Source organism: Pangasianodon hypophthalmus, chromosome 26 (genome assembly GCF_027358585.1).
Source record: "Pangasianodon hypophthalmus isolate fPanHyp1 chromosome 26, fPanHyp1.pri, whole genome shotgun sequence".
NCBI classification, from domain to species: Eukaryota; Metazoa; Chordata; class Actinopteri; order Siluriformes; family Pangasiidae; genus Pangasianodon; species Pangasianodon hypophthalmus.
Genome location: NC_069735.1, coordinates 9,411,159 through 9,432,432, shown reverse-complemented (window position 1 = coordinate 9,432,432; position 21,274 = coordinate 9,411,159). Strand labels below are relative to the sequence as shown.

General features: G+C 37.3%; 1 protein-coding gene across 1 annotated transcript in view; it reads left to right on the top strand.

Annotated features, from left to right (window-relative positions):
* Positions 1–21,274, top strand: part of sorcs3a (sortilin related VPS10 domain containing receptor 3a) — a 244,440-nt gene that overhangs the window by 204,540 nt on the left and 18,626 nt on the right. Inside the window, exons 16-21 of the mRNA XM_053229891.1 lie at positions 2,633–2,763; positions 6,094–6,207; positions 6,426–6,597; positions 14,500–14,686; positions 19,690–19,823; positions 20,947–21,070. Of these exons, the coding sequence (XP_053085866.1) occupies positions 2,633–2,763; positions 6,094–6,207; positions 6,426–6,597; positions 14,500–14,686; positions 19,690–19,823; positions 20,947–21,070 (862 nt within the window). The remainder of the gene's footprint in view (positions 1–2,632; positions 2,764–6,093; positions 6,208–6,425; positions 6,598–14,499; positions 14,687–19,689; positions 19,824–20,946; positions 21,071–21,274) is intronic.

The window sequence follows — 21,274 nt, the reverse complement described above, 5'->3', positions numbered from 1 at the left end:
CAGTCTGACCACCTGCCAGTGCTGCTGCTTGTGGCTGAAGTGTGCACAAGTCACTTTTTTGTGTAGATACCTGTATCCCCCCACAAATCACCTGATGTTATCCCAATCCCTGAATAAACTGTCATGCCAAAGCCTGATGGACAGAACCAATGCTTTTGTATAGGCAATGAAGAATGATACAAAGGAGCCAGGTATTTACTACACACAATCATTAATGCTAATAAAAAATTCACAAAATATTTTGACTCGAGGCACCTCTGGAAGATTCTGCAGGTGAAACTAAACCTAATGTACCTATCAATGATGCAGACTTTCATCTGGGCAAGCTGAACATGTTTTACACCCACTTTGAGCAACACTGAGCCACTGGTGGCAACACAGGACCTACCAGACAATGTTTGTCTCCAGGTGACTAAGGCAGACACAAGTGAAACTTTTAGAAATGTTGATGTTAGCAAAGCTGCTGACCCTGATGGCATCACCTTATATGCCATTAAGCTATGTCATGCTCAACTATAATGGCTTTTCAATATACATTGACATTCTTTAATCTCTCTTTTTGTGTGATTCCACTCCACTTTTAAAATATCACTTTTAAAATGTCTGTCCCGAAGAAAAAAAAAGCCCCTTTCCTTCCTGAATGATTACCTGTCTTTTTTAACTAACAAGTACTTTTCAATGCCACTCATTACCCACTCGTTCTCCGCAACTCCTCTTCCCATACACAATTTACACCTGACCCCTCCCTCACTGCCACACATCGATGCAAAAAATGTTGTTTATTACAGCTTTGCATTTATAACAATTGACTAAACTAGTCTCTAAACTTAGGGCCATTGGGATCCCCAAATATATCTGTATGTGGCTCTTTGACTTCTTAACTCATAGACCCTAGATTGTGAACGTAGGCAATGTGTTGCTAATAGTAGTTCTCAGGATAGCCATGCCCAAGGGCTGGTGTCTCATGGCTCTACTCTACAGTCCATATGATTGTGTTGCAAAGTATAAATGCAACAGCATTGTTAAATTTGCAGGCGACACCATGCTGATTAGCAAGGGAAGTGCAAGAGATAAACCTATGGCGTCATAACCTCCTGATAAATGTTAATTAAACAAACAAAATTGTTGATTTTAGGAAATCCAAAGCTAGAGAGTATAGTGGTCTTCTCTTCTATATCATTGTATTAGTCTTTTTTATTGTTTCTTGATTTATGGTACATTGTGTTATATTTGACAGTAAAGGAAAAAAATGTGATCTGCTTCATCAATCTGCATTGTCTACCCCCAGATTTTTGGGGCTTTAATGCAAGTGCTTGTCTTTAAAGGCAGTGGTCTTTATCTCTGATGTTTTTACGCAAGAAATACAGGAGCACCCAGAATATCATTCTTAATACAGATCACTTTCCCTGCATAAATAGTGACTTTTGAACTTAAGTTACCAATTCTGAAGACAGTTTTGGGTAGCAAATCCTGGTCTGGTTTGGCAACCTGACCTCCCATGACCTACCAGATAGACCTGCTATAACAGCAGAGAAAAGGCATAGAACTACCATATCTTAATGATATGTATGCTATTCATTGCAGACATAAAGCATAGAGAAAAAAAAATCAATGACTAGTCACCCTGATTGTGGACTGATTCCACTAGGCAAAACCCAAAGAGAAATGATTTAAAAAGATGTTTTTTCCTGACCCTGTCAGGCTCCAGGCCAGATTTTCAGAAGCCAGAGTATGACCTCTTGCAGAGTTCAAACAAATACGTCAAGATGAAATGTTTGCTAAGCAGTCTGGCTTAGCAAAGTCAGAAGAGATATGACAGAAAATTTTAGGGGATAAAAAAAGTTTGGCAGCAGATATAATGTTATAAATGATGACATATAGGTTACTAGAAAATACGTCTACTCCATTCAGAATGTAAGAATTGTTATTTCACTAATAACATCCTAACATTATTTAATTTTCCTTATTTAATGGAACATAATAAAACTAAATATCTTGTTGCAAAATCCTTTAGATTTAATAATAAATATTGACTGGTAAATAGTAGGTATAAATTGAATAATGGTTTTATTTATTTATTTATTTATAAAGTGAAGTGAAGTGACTTGTGGCCAAGTATGGTGACCCATACTAGGAATTTGTGCTCTGCATTTAACCCATCCAAGTGCACACACACAGTAGTGAACACACACACACCGTGAACACACACCCGGAGCAGTGGGCAGCCTTTTTTTGCTGCAGCGCCCGGGGAGCAGTTGGGGGTTCGGTGACTTGCTCAAGGGTCTCACTTCAGTCGTGGTATTGAGGGTGGAAGAGAGCGCTGGTCATTCACTCCCCCCACCTACAATCCCTGCCGGACCCGAGACTCGAACCCACAACCTCAGACTTTTACATTGCTCTATAACTGGACTATTTCATCCACTAGCCAGATGAACTTTCCTTTGTGTCTCCTCTAAAGTTTGCAAATTTTGCACCCCTCTGGTTTCAAGCCCTTAATATATATCGACAGAAAGGTTCTAGTAGAATGGCTAAAGCGTTCTCCTCCCTAGCTACTCACCCAAATGAATGTAAAGCACATCCAGCAAATCTGCAGCCCAGGATTATTATCTATCTTTGATGTGCTCTTTTTCAGGGTGAGCCGTGCGTAATGGGCCAAAAGCAGATCTTCATCAAGCGCCGTCCGGGCAGCTACTGCATGATGGGAAAGGACACCAGGATCCTATCGGCTGAGCCTTGTATCTGTAGAGCGCATGATTTTGAGTGGTGAGTGAAAACTGTATTCATGGTACATTCTGTAACAATTTAATCAATTTCATCGGGGTTGCCATTAATCAGTAGGATACTAGTACCATGCTTATAATTAGAAAAATACAAAAATTTAATATTCTGGAAGTAAAAAAAACTATATTATTGCATCAGAGATTTTCTATCAGAGATTGCTGGTTGCTAGTATGTGGCCTAAGAAGACGCCCGTTATCTAGATTAGAGATTCTCTTAACTTTTCGCACCCAGGGACCCCTTCCAGAGTAAAAGCATTTCCAAGGATCCCCTTATTACAACAGCACAGATTTAATTTTATGAACAACAGGGCAACTCTGTACCTTATTCATATCAATTTATTAGAGCCACTGGAGCTTTTTTACTCCTGCATTTCCACTTATCCAGATGAATTAATAGCACTGTCTGGTTTTATTAAAATTACAGTCATATTAAAGTTAACATTATTGAGTTCCCTTTTAAGTGACACATCAGTTAGGCTTACAGCTATGATGACTAATTAATAACCATAATAATCTCGATAGTAGTAATCACCAACACTGCTGTGTGATTTGATTCTGCCATTACTTTAGATAAAATTGTCTTATAATTCATTCATTTTAAACATCTAATATAAGCCACTCTTTTGGGATCAAATACAAATAACATTGCATCAAATATACAAAGATATATGATAGTGTTATTACAATGTACTTAATGTCTATTACAATGTATTAACCTTTGTAGGGTATAAAAATCTCTGAAACAATTTAGTCATAAAAACAAAAAAGTCAGTACAGGAACTGAGGAACGTGTAAATTAAAAAAGTGTAAAAAAGTGTAACACGTTTTGATTTACATTCAGCGTCACGTTCAGTGTCACTGTCTATTCTGGACAGGGAAGAACATTTCAGCGCGCTGTGCGTTTGTGTGATGTGAGCTGGCAACATCTGTGACAATGTGTGAAGACAAGCCACTGAACAGATTTAATTTCTATGCAAATTTCATGCTGTTGTGATGTTTTTGTTTTTTTTTTTATCTTGAAAAGACAGACATTTTTAATGTTAATTCCATCTGTACAAGGTCAAACCGCATATGTTTAATGTGTATCCATTAATTTCTCACAAAGTACATTTGGCTAGATTGAGAAGACTCATCAATACACTCCTGCTGTTTTATGATTTAAATGTACGGTAAGGAAGTAAACCAAAGTTGTGGGCATTTCCAATTATAACGGAGCAAACTTTTAATTAACTTTCAAGTAGATAAAAGGCAATCGGTGAAACATTAAGGGCCGTAATTATTGCTACTGGATACAACACAATTGGGACTTCCTGTCTAACAGAAAAGATATAATGAGCCTATGGCTGATATTCTACAAGTCTAATAAATATGCATTTTTGCTCAGATTTGTTTTGAATAAGACTTACTATGAATCACAGGAGTTTTATTTTCACTTCATTATCAGCTGAATGCTAATTATAAAATTGTTTTTGTTAGTACAGATATTAGCAATGTGTCAAAAAAAAGCTGAAAAGAAATTAAAAACTGACATCCATAAAGATCAGATGGGTGTCACAGTGTTACCTTTGGACTGTTTGTTGCAGGATTGAATTATTTCTGTATTGGTTATGATGCTGAGTTTTCTCTGTGTTGTGTGTTTCAGTGTTGGGGTTGTGTGTAGCCATGTTGTGTGTTATGTCTAGGTTGTGTGTTGCATTGTTGAGTTATTTCCAGAATGTGCATGCTGCAGTGTTTAGTTATTTCAGGGTTATGTGTGCATTGTTGAGTTATCGCTAAGTGTAATTGTTGCAACGTTTAGTTAATTCTTGGTTCCAACGTAGTCTACTTTTGTCCAACATTTTTTTTTATTTGATTTAAACAATTCAGAACTTTCTCGAAACAGCTTTGTCGTCATATCCGTTAAGGAAAAGTAGCATCCTGGCTGCCATTTTGAACATTGTTTAGGTACTGATTGTTAAGTACTTAGTTATTATTCTGGATTAACATAAGCAGTAAATAGTTAGCTACATTTTTTCACACTTGGCTAGCTAGCTGGTGCGTTTAATAATAATAATAATAATAATAATAATTTGTTACTAATAAACACAGCACCAGTAAACAAGTTAGCAAGCAATTCCAACAATCAGGGCATGTGCAGGGGTGCACTGAAAATTGTCATTTTTTAAATATATATGCAAGTTAGCTCACTTATCTGGAAAGTTTTGAAACACTACTACATACACTTCAGCGTTCGTAAACACTGAAGCAGTTCCGCCACTGGTGTTGGTGATAAATGGGTGCATGCAGAGGGACTTTCTGCCAGCAAAGTGCTGCTACAACAGTTTTGATTTTGTCTATGGTGGAAGACAAATAAATGCACACATAGGTGGAATCAAAATGATGCAAAAGAATTTTCCATCAGTGCTTTTAAAAATCGTTAAATAACAGGAAAGTTTCAGTTAACGCACTCCGCCTGATTGTGGTGTTTAATTATTTCCTGGTTGTGTCCTGCTGTGTTTATTTCTGCATTGTGTGTTTAGCAGTGTTCAGTTATTTTTGGCTTATGTATGCTACAGTGTAGAATTATTGGTTTAGTTATTTCTGGATTGTGTTTTGCGGCATACAGATATTTTCTGTTTGTGTCTTGAGTTGTTTAATTCTTTTTGGGTTGTATGTTGCAGTGTGTGTGTTCTGCATTGTGTGTTGTGGTTTTCAGGTTTTTTTTGGCTTGTGTATTTTGCAGTATCTCTCTGGTTTGTGTCTTATGGTGTTATCATTAGATTGTGAGTTGTGTTCAGTTATTTCTGGATAGTGTTGAATTATTTAGTTACTTATGGATTGTGTTACAGTTCTTAGTCATTTCAGGGCTGCATATTGCAGTGTTTAACTATTTCTGGATTGGGTATTGAAGTGTTTTGTTAATTCTAGGTTGTGTTTTGCGCTGTTTAGTTATTTCGGGGGTGTGTTGCAGTGTTTAACTATTTCTGGATTGTGTGTTGTAGTGTTTAGTTATGTCCTGTTTGTATGTTGTGGTGTTTAGTTATTTCTGGGTTGTGTGTTGTGGTGTTAATTAGTAATGGGTCATGTATGTCACAGTGTTTTGCTATTTCTAGATTTTGTGTTTATTTATTTCTGCATTGTGAGTTGCGATGTTTAGGTATTTTTGGTTTGGGTGTCACGGTGTTTAGATATTTCCAGATTTGTGTGTATTACAGTGTTTAGTTGTCATTGTCAGTTGTTTAGCATCTTGTATTGCATTACAATTCTGTCCATATGGGTTGGTGATGTTGATTTTCTCTAACTGTGTGTGTGTGTGTGTGTGTGTATGTTGCAGTGATTATGGCTATGAGCGGAGAGGAGATGGTAACTGTCTGCCTGCGTTCTGGTTCAATCCTTCCACTGTATCACGGAGCTGCAGTCAAGGCCAGAACTACTTCAACAGCACAGGGTGAGTCTCTCTCTCTCTCTCTCTCTCTCTCTCTCTCTCTCTCTGTCTCTCTCTCTCACTCACACAGAAATAATAATGTGTCATCCTCTACAGTATACCAGTATAACCCTAATGGCATTACAATCAGATGTTCTCATCATGCTATACCATCATTTCAGCACACAACTAATGGAGATGTGAATATTATATTGCTGATAATGTCATTATATCCCTGTCAGTTATCGCAAAGTAGCAGCGAACAACTGCACCAAAGGGGTGAAGGAGATGTACACAGCCAGGAAACAGCAGTGTCCCAATCGAGCTCCTCGAGGACTGCACCTGACAACCCGTGACAGCACCCTGAAAGCAAATATGGGCTCCAACGTCACCTTTATAGTACAACTGGAAGAGGTATGCTGAGGAATATAAATCAATGGCACTCAATTTCACTACCAAGTGTGCACACAGAATGAAAAATGAAGGAGTCCATAGAGTGATCTGATTAGTCAGTACTAATACAGACACTAATAGGAAAAGGTACAGTATGTAGTTACAATAGTGATGAGTGCCACTGGAGTCCTACTGGAGTTTCTGGGAGTTTAAGGGGTTAACACTTGTTGTGGCTGGTTTCTAATTGTATTGTAGGTGATATATGTGGTTTTTACTATTATTACTATTATTCTTCCAGCTTAAGTGAATTCTCACTAAAGCTACTAAGTTAACTGAATCAATAATGGTGACATTAAAACACACACTGACAGCAAAATGTAGTGACTGAATGTAGAGTGATTGACTGGACGTTAGAGTCAATATCTTGCCATGACTGTCGTTGTTGTTCTTCTTCTTCTTTCGGCTGCTCCTGTCAGGGGTCGCCACAGCGGATCACTGGTCCGCATTTGATTTTGCACAGTTCTTATGCTGGATGCCCTTCCTGACACAACACTCCTCAATTTTTTCTGGGCTTGGGATCGGCACTGGGAATGCACTCAGTATCTTGCAGTGACTAATATTACATAATCCCAGATCTCAACCCTACTGAACACCTATAGGATGAATTGGAATGCCAACTACACACCAGGATTCTGGAATGGGCAGATATTCCCACAGTAACGCTCCATCTAGTGGAAAGCCTTCGCAAAAAAGTGGAGGCTAGTCCATGATAATGCCCATAGTTTCGGAATGGGCGCATATGGTTGTGATGGTCGGGTATCCACATACTTTTGCCAGTATAGTGTAGGTGTATTATTGGGTTGAGATCTGGTGACTGTGAAGGCCATAGCGTATGATTTACATACTCATCAAACTATTCAATGAGCTGTTGTGTTCTGTGGCTCAGGGTGAGGTCATGCTTTAGAGACCACTCCTATCAGGATAGAAATGTTTCATCATAAGGTAAAGGTGACCAGATAGAAGAACTTTGCATTGGTTTACAGTGACCCTTCCCTCTAAGGGCACAAACAAAATAAATATTAGTGGTGCTTGGACCCCGCAGATCGATAATATCGTATAATACAATATAGACATTGACATAAATGTTTAACCTGTGTGTATGTATGTAAATAAAGTGGATAATAGCATATTTGAATGCTATTAAAGAATGATTGCTTTAATTAGAGCAATGATTAAGGACTTTATATTTATATGATTTTTTAAACAATAATTCTTAATAAATATTAAAGCTGCTGTATAATCATATATAGTACATGGCATTGAGTTATGAATTACATCTTTAAGTCATAAGTGAGGCAATTATAGTTTTTTATTATAGCTTAGGAAGGCATTAAAGTTGACAAAACACTTACATTTACATATAATTAGAAAGCTTTCAAAATTTATTGGCTAATGTTTTTAATGGGCTTGCCCTTGTGGCAAAACCACATTAAAGTGCATCTCATAGTATAACTCATCCTAGTGACACTGTATAAACCACATTACAATTCAAAATCCCTCATGAATCATCGAGCACAGAGTCAGAAATCAAACACTGGGAATTTGCACACACACACACACACATGCCACGCAAACTCAGGTGGCAGGTAAGTGCATCTCTCAGGGGGTCTGGCTGTGGCATAGTTGCTGCATTACAGCTGTGATGGGATGAGGAAATGAGGGCTTATTGCCTTCATTAAGATAGATGGAGGGAGGGGTGGATGAGAGGCAGAGAGATGCACAGAGGAAGCGCTAGGAATCATCACTGTCAGCGAACAATGACTCAAAATCCTCCCGCCAAATTCGACTTTAATTTATATTCATGAAGCATGGTGGCGGGAGTTCTCGAGACGTGGAACGGCCCTAAATATTTAATATTCGCTAGGTGCAACACATGGCAGATGAAAGCCCGGGAACAATTTTAACAAAGCAGGAGATCCATATTTAGATTATTTTTTTTCCAGAGAGAAATTTTCAGAACACCAGTACTCTGTATAGAATAAGGAAAATATTTATAGATAATCATAATGCTTTGAAAAGTTCAGTTAGCAAAGTCAGTTGGTGTGATACAGCGACATTTAGTAGCAGGTCATGAAGTTCAGGATAAGTTGAATTTCTAGCCAAGGCAGAACATGGGTAGTGAACTATACTGTAGGCTAAATGCCAAGCTATCTTTCTGTATCTCTGTATTTCTCAACCACACACACACACACACACACACACACACACAAAACAATGCTGTGACATTTAGCCACAGGTTTTGGTTGTGGCTAGACTCCATTTCCATTTCCTTCAGTGTAAACAAACATGTCTAGAAACACACATCCCAAATGAAACATTAACATTTACACTGACTGTCGAGAGCATTAAAATATAAAATTAAATTAGCGTGCAAAAATTTACTCCCCCTTTTTTTTTGGAAAAAAAAACAAAACAAAGAATTTCAAAAATGTATAAGAGGATCCACCGCCTCACACCAACTGTTCCCTAGATAAGCTCCAGAACCAGAATCAAGCAGTTACTGAACATAAATGGAAGAATGAATGTTACTTGCGCTAATTAAGGAACATCTGTGAAACCCAACACACTAAGACCCTGATTTAACTTAATCCCAAATAAAGAGCAATAATTAATAGCCAAAGCAGGGGGATAAACCTTAAAGTGAGTCTTCTGTATGTGCTTTAGCATGCTCAGTAGCCATGATGGATTTGGATTAGAGATCTCCCTGAACACTAAACTGAAACTCGCTTAATTGTGTGCCAATGATTACTCAGATTAAAGACAGTGAAACATGTAAAAATATTCAAAATACAATATTAACACAAAATAAAAGAGTGTAAACCTGCATATGTATTCTGCATATGGGGTAAATGTAAATGAAAACCATTTCACAGACTCACTTTAAATGCTTGGCTTGGAAGGTTCAAACAAATGGCAGATATCTAATATGAAATCAGCTTTAAAGGTTGAAGGATTTTTCTGATTAGTTTGAAATACTATGAAGCATACATATGTAACTGAGAGAAACTGAATTATATTTTAATTTTGAATGGCAGAATCATAATTGCGCAAATTTAATACCTGCCTTTCAGTCGTATTCCGTTAAATCACACAATCGCCATTTCCGGATTGACTTTCATGCAGATAGATCGCTCTGTGAGTGCTTAATGAATATATCTGCAGATAACACAGATGTATTAAATGCCCCAAATAAATTGCATATTCACAAAGACAATGACAATGTCTTGACAATATGACAATATGAAAGATTCAGCAACCTCTGAAAGCACTATGCATTATATGCTACTCACTAAGAAATTAATATCCCAACAGGAGAGACAGAGAAGGATATTAGGGAAGGATAAGCACAGATTTTTTGTGTCTTTTTCATACACACATACACACACTTGGAAGAGGTGGCAGCTGCAATCTCCAACACCTCCTTGTGCGTAGCATGATACACACACAGGGTGCCAGATGTAACACCCAAAAGGAGTGTGAGTAAAATAGGCACGGGCTTGCAGAGATAGTAGCAGGCGATGATCCTTCTCAGGCACACTTACACACATACACACACACACACGCACACACATTGCTCTGACAGACTGGCAGAACTTCAACATGTGTTTGATTTGTTGGTATGTGTGGGCGCTCAGTTCAGTCAGCAAGTGTATATTGTTTGTTGTTATGACTTCACCATGAATGTGTGTGTACAATTGGCGAGAGTGTGCCAAAGGTTCACACCTGCAGACACTCGATGTGTTGATTGTCCTCTGTGGTAGTTCTGTCACACAGGTGCTTTGTTTCGTATCATGCCAAGGACAGAACCAGGTGTGGCTAACCCTGGGTTAAGGTTAATGGTAGCAGCATGTAGTTAATACACTTCTCTGCTGCCAATTTTGATCTTCTGAATAATACTCTCTAGCATTATTAATTAGATGAACAACAATTTCTTAAATGACTGAGGACAAAACCAAAGTTCCTCTTATTGGACCTGCTTGTTCTAGATCGAATGTGATTTGTTGGAGTACTAAGATTGGCTATTCAAGTGCAGAGTCTTAGTGTCATCCTTAAATTTTCTTACGAAGCAGTGGCTCATGACCATAGATTTTGGTGGAGCAGGATGACATTAATAAGTTTTTAGCTTATCTTCCAGGGGCAGAAGAAGAGTTAAGTATTAGGACTGTAACTCTAAATTGTTACCCTTGTCTAACACTATCAGCACATTCATGAAGTCCACTACTTAGAAGTATCCATCAGTCATCTTACCTTTTTGGAAGTGTAGTTGTCTGCATGTAATTGAACATTCCTTAACTGAAGTGATGGTGATGCATTTGCATTAAAAAGGATTAATCCCCTTTCCAATGTAATATAGAGTACAACTTCTACAGCTTGTTTAAGACGACCGTATATCAGCTGGATGAATGATTGTAATGTCTCCATACTAAATTGGTAATTCATTTTGAATTTGTAACACTTATGTAACCATCTGCCAAAGCCTGTTAATTAGCTCAGTATATGGGAATGGAATGGATACTTCATAGAAGGTGTCTTAAAACTCCCTTAATGTAAAGACCATCACTCAGATAGAGGAATCTAATAATGTATAACGTTTAGAAAAGTAAGTTGTTTATAAATGGTATATACCCATTTGATAGATGAGAGTTATTTACTTAGTGATGTGCCTTAAGTATATGAATTTGTTCACAATTAAGGAACGGAGGAGTTTAGTGAGTAGATAAAGATGACTTTTTGTTTTAATGTCATATGTCCTATTCCTTACCTCAGCCCAACTGATACACTATATGGCCAAATGTTTTTGAACACCTGACCTGACACCTGGTAACATTCATTTGTGATTTTTGAACATCTCTTTCCAGATTTAGTCCCAATTTGCTGTTATAATAACCTCCACTCTTCTGGGAAGGCTTTGCAATAGATTGTGGAGCATGGCTGTGGGAATTTGTGGCCATTCAGCCACAAAAGCATTAGCATGAGGTCAGGCACTGATGTTCGGACGGGAGGCCTAGGGCATAGTCAGAGTTCCAATTGAGGCCAAAAGTGTTCAGTGGTCGAGGTCAGGGCTCTGTGCAGGCCACTCGAGTTCATACACACCAGACTTATCAGACCAGATCTTTAGAGAACTAGATTTGTGAACAGGCGCATTGTCATGCTGGAACATGACTGGGCTCCTTAGTGCCAGTGAAGGGAAATTATAATGCTACAGCACACAAAGACATCCTATACAATTGTGTCCTTCCAACTTTGCGGCAACAGTTTAAGGAAGGCCCACACATGGCTGTGATGGTCAAATTTCCACAACCATTTGGCCATATAATGTACTACACTGGAACCACACTCATATATCTTCTGCATCTTTCAGTGCACCTGTCTCACTTAAAGGTTATTTGCATTTCACATCACTGTTGACTGCAACTGTAGTTTTACATCAGACTAATACTTACAGAATAGTTGCATACTTACATAAAGGTTATCAAGCTTTTGTTCTTTATTTTGTGTTAAATCATGGTGTTAGAGCCGCATTAAAATTCAGTGAATCCACATTGCTCTATACAATGGTGTCATTGCACAAACACCTACGCTTTCTTCTTAGGAGTGCTCCTACATTTCTGGTGCTTTCTTTACAATCACAATGGCAGTATTTTACAGTCTGTGTCTCCAAAACCCACTGAAGATAAATGTCAGTGATCTTCATCAGATACACTAAAAGGCCAAAAGTATGTGGATGCCTGATAGTCACGCACATACTGTATGTGCATGTTGATGTACATCTTTCTAGATTTAGTCCCCCTTTGCTGTTATAATAACCTCCAATCTTCTGGGAAGGCTTTCCACTAGATTTTGGAGTGAGTCTGTGTGGATTTGTGCCCATCTAGCCACAGGAGCATTAGTGTGGTACTGATGGCACTAATGTTGAGCAAGAAGGTCTGCCACCAGTCAGTGTTGGAGCTCATCCCAAAGGTGTTCAGTTGGGTTGAGGTCAGGGCTCTGTGCAGGAGACTTGACGTGTTCAACTCCAACACTGGCAAACCATGTCTTCATGGATCTCACTTTGTGCACAGGGGCATTGTCGTGCTGGAACATGTTTGTGTTAGTTAGTTCCAGTGAAGGTAAATCTCAATGCTACCATATACAAAGACATCATATACAATTGTGTGCTTCCAATTTTGTTGGAAGTTTGGGGAAAGCCCACATATGGGTGTGATGGTCAGGTGTCCACATACTTTTGGCCACATAGAGTAAGAATGTAAGAATACTTGAAATATGTAAGATACTGTATGTAAGAATAATATTTGAATAATATTAATTTGGCACAATGGTTGTGACATATGTTTACTATCCATCCTCTTCTGAGATCACTCTGAGCTGGGAAGCGTAAAAAGTGGTTAAATTTTGAAGTCTCTGTGCACAGACGGACATTGAAGCCCTCATCTGTCTTAAATTCCACAGACATTCAATGTGATGTGGCATTAGAAAAACCTGAAGGACATGTTGCTGTCTCACTGTGCTAATAATGTGTACAATGCTGCGAGAAAACATGAAAGCCACTCAATTTCAAAAGAGAAATGAGTCTTAACACTGACTGCATGTAGTCGATTCCTGCGCATGTGACTGATCCAGATTACTTCATTCAGAGATTTACCTCAAATAAATAATCATTCCCTTTTATTTTAATGGCCACACATGAGAGGCAGAGCTCCCTTATAGCATATGGCTGCAAGTCTCCCAACCATGTATAGTCTTGGTGAAATACTAAATATGAGTGTGTTGTTGTAAAGAATCATGGTAAGTAGAACTGCTGATAGAAATAAAACTGCAAAAGTATCAGTAACTTTTTAGATCAATGTTTTCAGCTCCCGGTAAGCAGGAGATCAAGCTGCGCAGCTCCTGACTAATTGCTTGAGTGTGGCTCGGTTATAAAGAGTCTGAGACAGCTGAATGTCCGTTCAGTGAGCCACCACAGATCATTCACAACGTGAAATATCAATTTAAATGACCTTCGTCTATCTGTCTCATTCTGCCATTTGAAATTGCATTGTATGGCTACATTAAGACAGTTTATTCCACTGAACGGGGTAATGGAGGAGCTGTAGTCCTACTGCAGCAGCATGCGCTCTGGCTGTGATTAAAATCTAAACCTTATATAAGATCTAACTGCCAGCTAGAGTAGGAGTAAAAAGCTTATTGAATTAAAGGGCTTTATGTGATCCTATACAGTGGTAATGAATGTTTATGATTATCGGACGGTCAATACAGCTGTTGCATGGAAATCAATGTTCCACCTTCTCATGAGCCCAACCTTTATTTATATCATTGCCAAATTGGAAAAAAAATACAAGCTGTTTTCAAGCTGGATTGAAAATGTCTGTTTTTTGTATGGGACAAAATTTGGGAAGTTGTCAAGTTATGTGGGTGGAGCATGTGGGAGACATTGCGAAAAATTATGAGAATGGAGTCTGGATTTGCTGACAGATCTTGTGATTTTAAGGGATTGAATGTAGGAAGGTGGAAATCTGACAGCATATGTGAGTTACTATACTGTATAGTGCCCACTCTGCACACTACACAATTTTAGCCTGGATTTTCCTGTCCCAACATTTTTTTTGTCTGTGACAACTTCACACCTAAATAGCCCCTGGAGGCTGTTGGCACTCTAGTAAGAACTCAAATGCTTATTTGATGTAACATCTCTAATCTCCATACATTTTATAATTCTCATACTTGTTTCTGCACAGATGAGTGCCAGATGAGCCAGATAAGGGCAAAAGGATGCACAGGGATTGGGAACTGATGACATAAGCTTTGCAAAATGCCTGACCTTTTATGCAATGGTAGATTAAACATACTCTGCATGGTCCACAGGGAGACTCAATGAGGACTAATATCCAATTGGACTTCGGGGATGGGACGGCGGTGTCCTACTCTAACCTCAGCTGGACGGAGGAGGGTATCAGACATGTGTACCGCAGCACAGGAATCTTCCGGGTCACTGCCATCGCTGAGAACAGCCTGGGATCTGACTCCAGCTCCCTGTACCTGCACGTGACTTGTAAGTGTTATACACACACGACAGCGCACACGCACGTTATACTATGAATGTGTAATATGATGATATGAGTATTGGCAACTTAAGTCACAAAATGCATTTCTTTTAACATATTTCGACATGTTAGAGGTATAGTGGTTTGGAGAATGTGTATAGAATCTGGTAATATTCTCTATAAATTATTATAAACTACTTATACCACAACGCTGTTAAATTCTTGATTCTGATTGGTCAGAAGGTGTTGATTGATTTACAAAAACAGCACAGCTCTAACACTAATTCTAGCTGCAAGTCTTATATTAATGCTCTTGTTCTAGTTCGTTATTTTTCTTTGGTATGGTAGCTCTATGTTTTTTTGCTAAACAGATTTAAAAACGTAATTGTTGATATAGCGAAGCTTTCTGTTAGGTAGTGGAATGAGTCTCTAGTGTCAGTGCTTTGTAACAGTGAGAGATAAAGCTGTAACTTTAAGCTTGCCAACATGGGAACGTCTTCAGGATGGAGGGCTTTGCAGTTTCTTGGTAACTTGACAAGCTGCATTTTTTGTTTTACTATCTTCAAGAGACAGAAAGGAAAAGATGTCTGGTGAGGGAACAACTGTTTATAGCTGCTGTAACACAAGTGATAGCTGGGACTAACTTGTTTTACAGACGCTCCACAATATTAAATGTAACTATAAGCGAATAAAAGTACAACTTTTCATTCTATAATTATTGTTCTAAAAAATGTATGTGTATATATATATATATATATATATATATATATATATATATATATATATACAGTATATATATATATATATATATATATATATATATACATATATATATATGTATATATATATATATATATGTACAACTGCAGAGTATTTTAGGAGTATATATATATATATATATATATATATATATATATGTACTCCTAAAATACTCTGCAGTTGTACTTGTATCTGGCATTAAAATCTGTTTAATAACAATGTTATGTAGTGAGTTAACAGTGACAGTTGTTTGACTGTAATAATAGAAATGTATGCATTTTTCCTGACCCATAAGTAAAATGTTTTTCATATTCCTGCTTAAAAGATTTTTATGAATATCTACAGCAGACAGATGACCCTGTCATGACAGAGATATGTATATTTTTCTGGAGTTTCATTTTAATTAATTGAGTCAATGCCATGACACCTTAATGATAGATTTATATACTTTTTCTCTAAGTTACAATGACCATCACATGACTCTGTGATTTAATAACCCTTATACAACAGGTAACATGTCATTTTCTCATTCATGTTCTTCACCACTTTTAGAGGCCTCTGCTGTATTGATGCTTCTGTATCCTTAATTTCCCCTGTCTAAGCAAATCTAAAAAGAAGTGTTTGGGTCAATTCACATCCTTGGTCATTATGAACACTCCATCACAGCACTCCATTATTGATTCGAAGGAATGATTGATATTTTTAATTTCACCAACATGAACTTTTTTGTTATTTGTGAGTGGAAGCAGATGGTGGAGACAAAGTGCCAGGCTGTGTTTACTCAAAATATCTGAAAAGAGCTAGAAGATGTTCCAACAAATGAGTCAGACATGCAAATGCACAGAAATGTATGGCTAGCATTGTAGGACGTTTACTGTAGCTTATGTTATGCTCTCACTTGCCCAAACTTTAACTGTTGTTCCTTTTTTGATACTTGCAAAAATATTGTCCCTTATGGGAGCCAACAGAATGTCCACACATTGTCAGTAGTTTTTAACAGGAAAAATCTGCACCAAAAAATTGTTATAATTAGTACTTGAATGACTGTTTCCAAGCTGATTAGGCACAAATCCTTGTAAATTGTGTTCTCACATATTTGCTTCTCTGTTTGTTACTATCATACACACTATTTTGCTAGTTTTTGGACCAGCATTTTTAAGTAGGATGTCTAGATGACTACACTTGTTTTCTGAAATGAGAAAACTCAAAAGAGAGGTATCAGTAGCTCTACTCGTTAGATCTAAGTAAAATTGATTAAACCTTGCAGATTAAGACACATTAAGAGACATGTAAATGAGATAGGTCTAGTCAATGTAATTTACTCCTGCTAGACAGTGCATTCATCTAACTGTGGAGTCTAAACCTTAAAGTTGTTTTCATAGTTCAGGTTCAATAACAGAGACTCAAAGAAGACTTTTTTATTCAATTCAATTCAGTTTTATTTGTTTTAGTAATTTTAACAGTAGACATTGTCACAAAAAAGCTTTACAAAGCTGAAATACAGATCTAGATTTAGAAACCCTAATGAGCAAGTTAAAATGGCATTGAATCCCCAGAACTGCACCTTTATCTAAGGGAAAAGGTATTTAACAAAAAAAAAAACCTTGACGTGAGTTTAAGACTTTGAGTCCTGAACACTCATTGGAAGTCTGTTCTACAGCTTGGGGGCTTTATAGGAAAAAGTGTTTTCCTCTGCTACAGTCTTCATTATTCTAGGTACTAATAAAGAGCCTGCACACTTTGAAGTAGACATGGCGGATAATAATAAACTGAAAATTCACTCAGGTACTGTGGAGCAAGACCATTCAGTGCTTTATAGGTCATAAGTACTATTTTATAATCAAACAAAAATTTTACTGGGAGCCAATTTAGTGTGGGTGGGATAGGCGGGATCTGGTGAAACTTTCTGGTTCTAGTTGCTGCATTTTGGATTAACTTGAGCTCATACACACACCTACTGGAACATCCAGACAGCAAAGCATCACAGTAAGGGAACCTAGAGCTACCAAAATGTTAAAAAAAACAGCATGAACAGGTAACAATATTATATTTCTTAGCTTAGCAATGTTTCTAAGATATTATCAACATGAGCCCTCAAATGAGAGGTTGGAGTCAATAATTATACCAAGGTCTTTCACTGTTGCACATGATATAATTGAAAGGCCATCCATAGGCCCAACATAATGAGAAATCTTTCTTTTTATGAGCAAGAGAGAATCTTGTAATTCCTGATGAGCTACCAGTTGGTGATAGTGGCAGAAATTAAGACAACATCATAGCTAAAGTCCTTCCTTACTCTGGGCATGCTAATACATTACATTAATTGCTTTTTGGCTTGGGGTGCTGAGCACTGACCTCCTATATAGTCCCTTTACACACTACATGCATGGACCAATTATGTGCTTTATCTAACTCACTGAGGCAGGAACTGCCCCATGTACTCGCGCTCGCACAGTCCCATATTCTGGTTGCTTGAAAAATTAAATAAGTAGATTAAAAGTGGTCACTAACTTACTTTGACCCAAACATATGACAAGCTGTGTTAGACCTTGGACTGTAGCAGTTATAATGTGAACTACAAAAAAAAAAGGAAGATGTTTACTTCTGAACCCCAAAGCCCCTGATGTTCAGCCACCTTCTTCCACTCTGTAGCCAGATAGCTAACTTTATATTATGTCATTCTACTTGACGAGTGATGACAACAATAGCTAATCCATATGGCGTACTAACATGCCAAATAAATTCCTCACTTCTTTTTCTATAAATGGTCCAGAAAGGCAAGGAAGAGACTCATTTTGGAAGGTTACCACTTATTTTAGTCATCTGGATCATATTTTGTTATGTGGATAACTAGATTACAAGCAGCATGTACAGCTTTTTTCATTCTACTTTGCCAGTTACTCAGACAGAAATACAGATAGGAATAGGAGGCACATTATTTTTTTTTACCTTGAAAGTTTCACAGAGCATCTGATTGAGATGAGTGGTGGATCACAAAAATTCATGCAAGTGGGAGGTTTTTATTTTCATGCAGGTTGGCGATCAGATATTTCAGATAATATAAGCTTTTGAGACAAAGAATGACCACATTCATTAACATAAACTTGAGTCACTGTCTGGTGCAATTACAGTGTTCATTCTTTCATCCATTCATTAGTAACTTCTTGGTCAGGGTCTCTGTGGTTTAAATTAAGCTACTAGTTTGTTTATATTTTGGAAAATAGAACCAACTAAACTTGTAAGAAAATGTCATGGGCTTGTAGAAACAAAAAAAAATAATTGTGCAAGGGGGATTTAAAAAATAAAAGCAAGCTTCTGATTTAGGCCACGCCCACTTCAGGTTTATGTCCAAAAACAGATATGAACATTTGGAGCACTAAACAGATACAGCTAATGGCAATGCATTACACTTTTACTATAAACACAAAATCTGGCATGCCAGATAATTTGCTAATTTGTTGTTATGGTCATCGATTCAAAAAGTTTACCAGTTTAAAATATATAACTGTTACTTATTTGTTGATGCAAGAATGGCTTGGATTGCTTTCAAAGAAAGTGAGTTTGGAAATTCAATGCTTAACTTTGTGGAATCTAGCACTACATGCAAGTTTAATGTTTACATTTCTGAGTAGTTAAGATTGGGTTGAAGGTAAAATGAAAAAGACCTGTGGTCTGTATACAGTATACTTGCTCTGGTCTTAGCCATGTCGATAGAAATACTAATGGTGTATCACATTGATTTGATATTTCAGTGTTACCTGTAATATTAAGAACACTGAAAATCTTGAAAAGTGCATCATTAAATGTTTTATTACAAAAACTGTATAAGCACCCATCTGGGACTATTGTCTGCTGGGCAACTAGTAATAACCCAGGCATATAATGTGTTATATATGTGGCATATAATACTTATTTTTCCACTACTGCAGTAATGTCACATGCTGTAATATTTTGTCACTGTTATTGATGTGGCTTTACATTATCATACTACTATAACTTACATTATAACTACTATAGCTCTGTGTGTCATCTGAGTTTGCTGTGAGACTTTGGTGTCACTTCATAGTCATAATACTATAGATTTTGTACCGATATAGATTAAGGGTGTTATTGGAGTGCCAGATGTAAATCCAAAGTAAAGAAAAATGTACAAAAACTCATAGATTGCTGTCAAGTGGAACTGGTGACCTTTCCAACTGATGATCTTGATGGCTCACATATTAATGTGTGCGTGTGTGTGTGTGTGTTTCAGGTCCTGTTGAGCATGTCCAGTTGCTGGCTCCATTTGTGGTCATTAAGAACAAGGAAGTGAACTTGACTGCAGTGGTCTGGCCGTCTCACTCTCGAACTCTCACCTACTTCTGGTGGCTGGGGAACAACACCGAGGTACAATCAGCTCCCTCCTAATTACACGTTTTCTGCTGCACTTCGATGAACTTGAAATTCTCAGAGACTACTCACTGCTTATCAAATTAATTGTCATTAAGTGAGCCATATGGAATATATTTCACAATTTTCCAAGTCTTACACCACATATATTAGCCACTTGTAGTACAAGAGAAGGGCAGGAAGAAAGGTATAATGGGCAGCTGACTTTTTGGTTAAAATGGCCTTGACCTTGGCAACAGGAGGAATGTAGCTGAGCCATTGAACCTTGGCAGTGTTTTTTAAAAAAAATATACTGTCTACAGAATCATACTAATGGAAGAGGTGGTAATTATTAAGTAATAGTACCTAAGCATCATTTTACTTGTACCTTGTATATTTGATAATATTCATATTCCTATGTGTTTCAAACAAGCAAGGGCTTTTAATTATTTTGGACTTTTTTAACTCCTGCTAGAAAGTGTGCTAATTACCTACCTTTCTAATTTGCTAATATAATAACAAACTAGTATGCAGATTTGTCATCCTTCTAAATTTCTAGCAGGCTAAATAGAACAAATTACCCAGGATTGTACATAGAAAAAAAGTTGCAATGGAGCAACTCTTGGTTGGATTTTTTCAAATATTAAGTATTAAATATTTTATTGTTGTGGTTTACTAACCTGAATCAGATCACAATGCTGTCCAATTGACCAACATGGTCTCAGTACATGCAAGTTCATAATAATTCACATACTTAAGCTGTATAGCAAAAATAGGATTAAGGATGTAATGGTCTTTCTTTCTTTTTTTATATTTATATAAGGCCTTGTTTGAAATAAAGTGAAACAGATTTTCAGAAAATGCTTTTCAAAACACATCCATTCCAAGACTTTCACTCCCTTTATGTTTTGACTCACTTATGTTTTGTTTTATTAGCAAGGTTCATTATACCAATTATCACAACAATTTTTCAGTGACATTTATAACTGAAAAATATCTAGCAAATACCCTCGGACGACAATGTTAATAGAATCCATACACATTTTTTCAATATCTGTTCTAGGGAGGGTAAAAAAATCTGACTCAAACTAGCTATTAAAATATTCTTATTTGCTTACTAAGTGATTGTTTTTCTTGCCAGCCAATGATCACTCTAGAGGGCAGTATATCCTACGTGTTTCCAGTGGAGGGGACGTACATGGTAACGGTGCAGGTCTCATCATCCAGCTCCATTCTTCAAGACACCAAACAAATCGTTGTGCAAGGTGACTGATTTCTTTTCTGGTAAATAACCATGAATTAAAGGTTAAAGAAGGTTAAATTTAGAACCCTAAATGATTCTGATTTGTCTCTCTGGGATGACAGTGAATGTTCAAAAATATTTTCAACTGGAAACCATGAAAATTATATTTCCAAGAATGCTTGAGGGATTTCCCCACAAGAATGTACTAGTGCTGAATTCAGTGTTG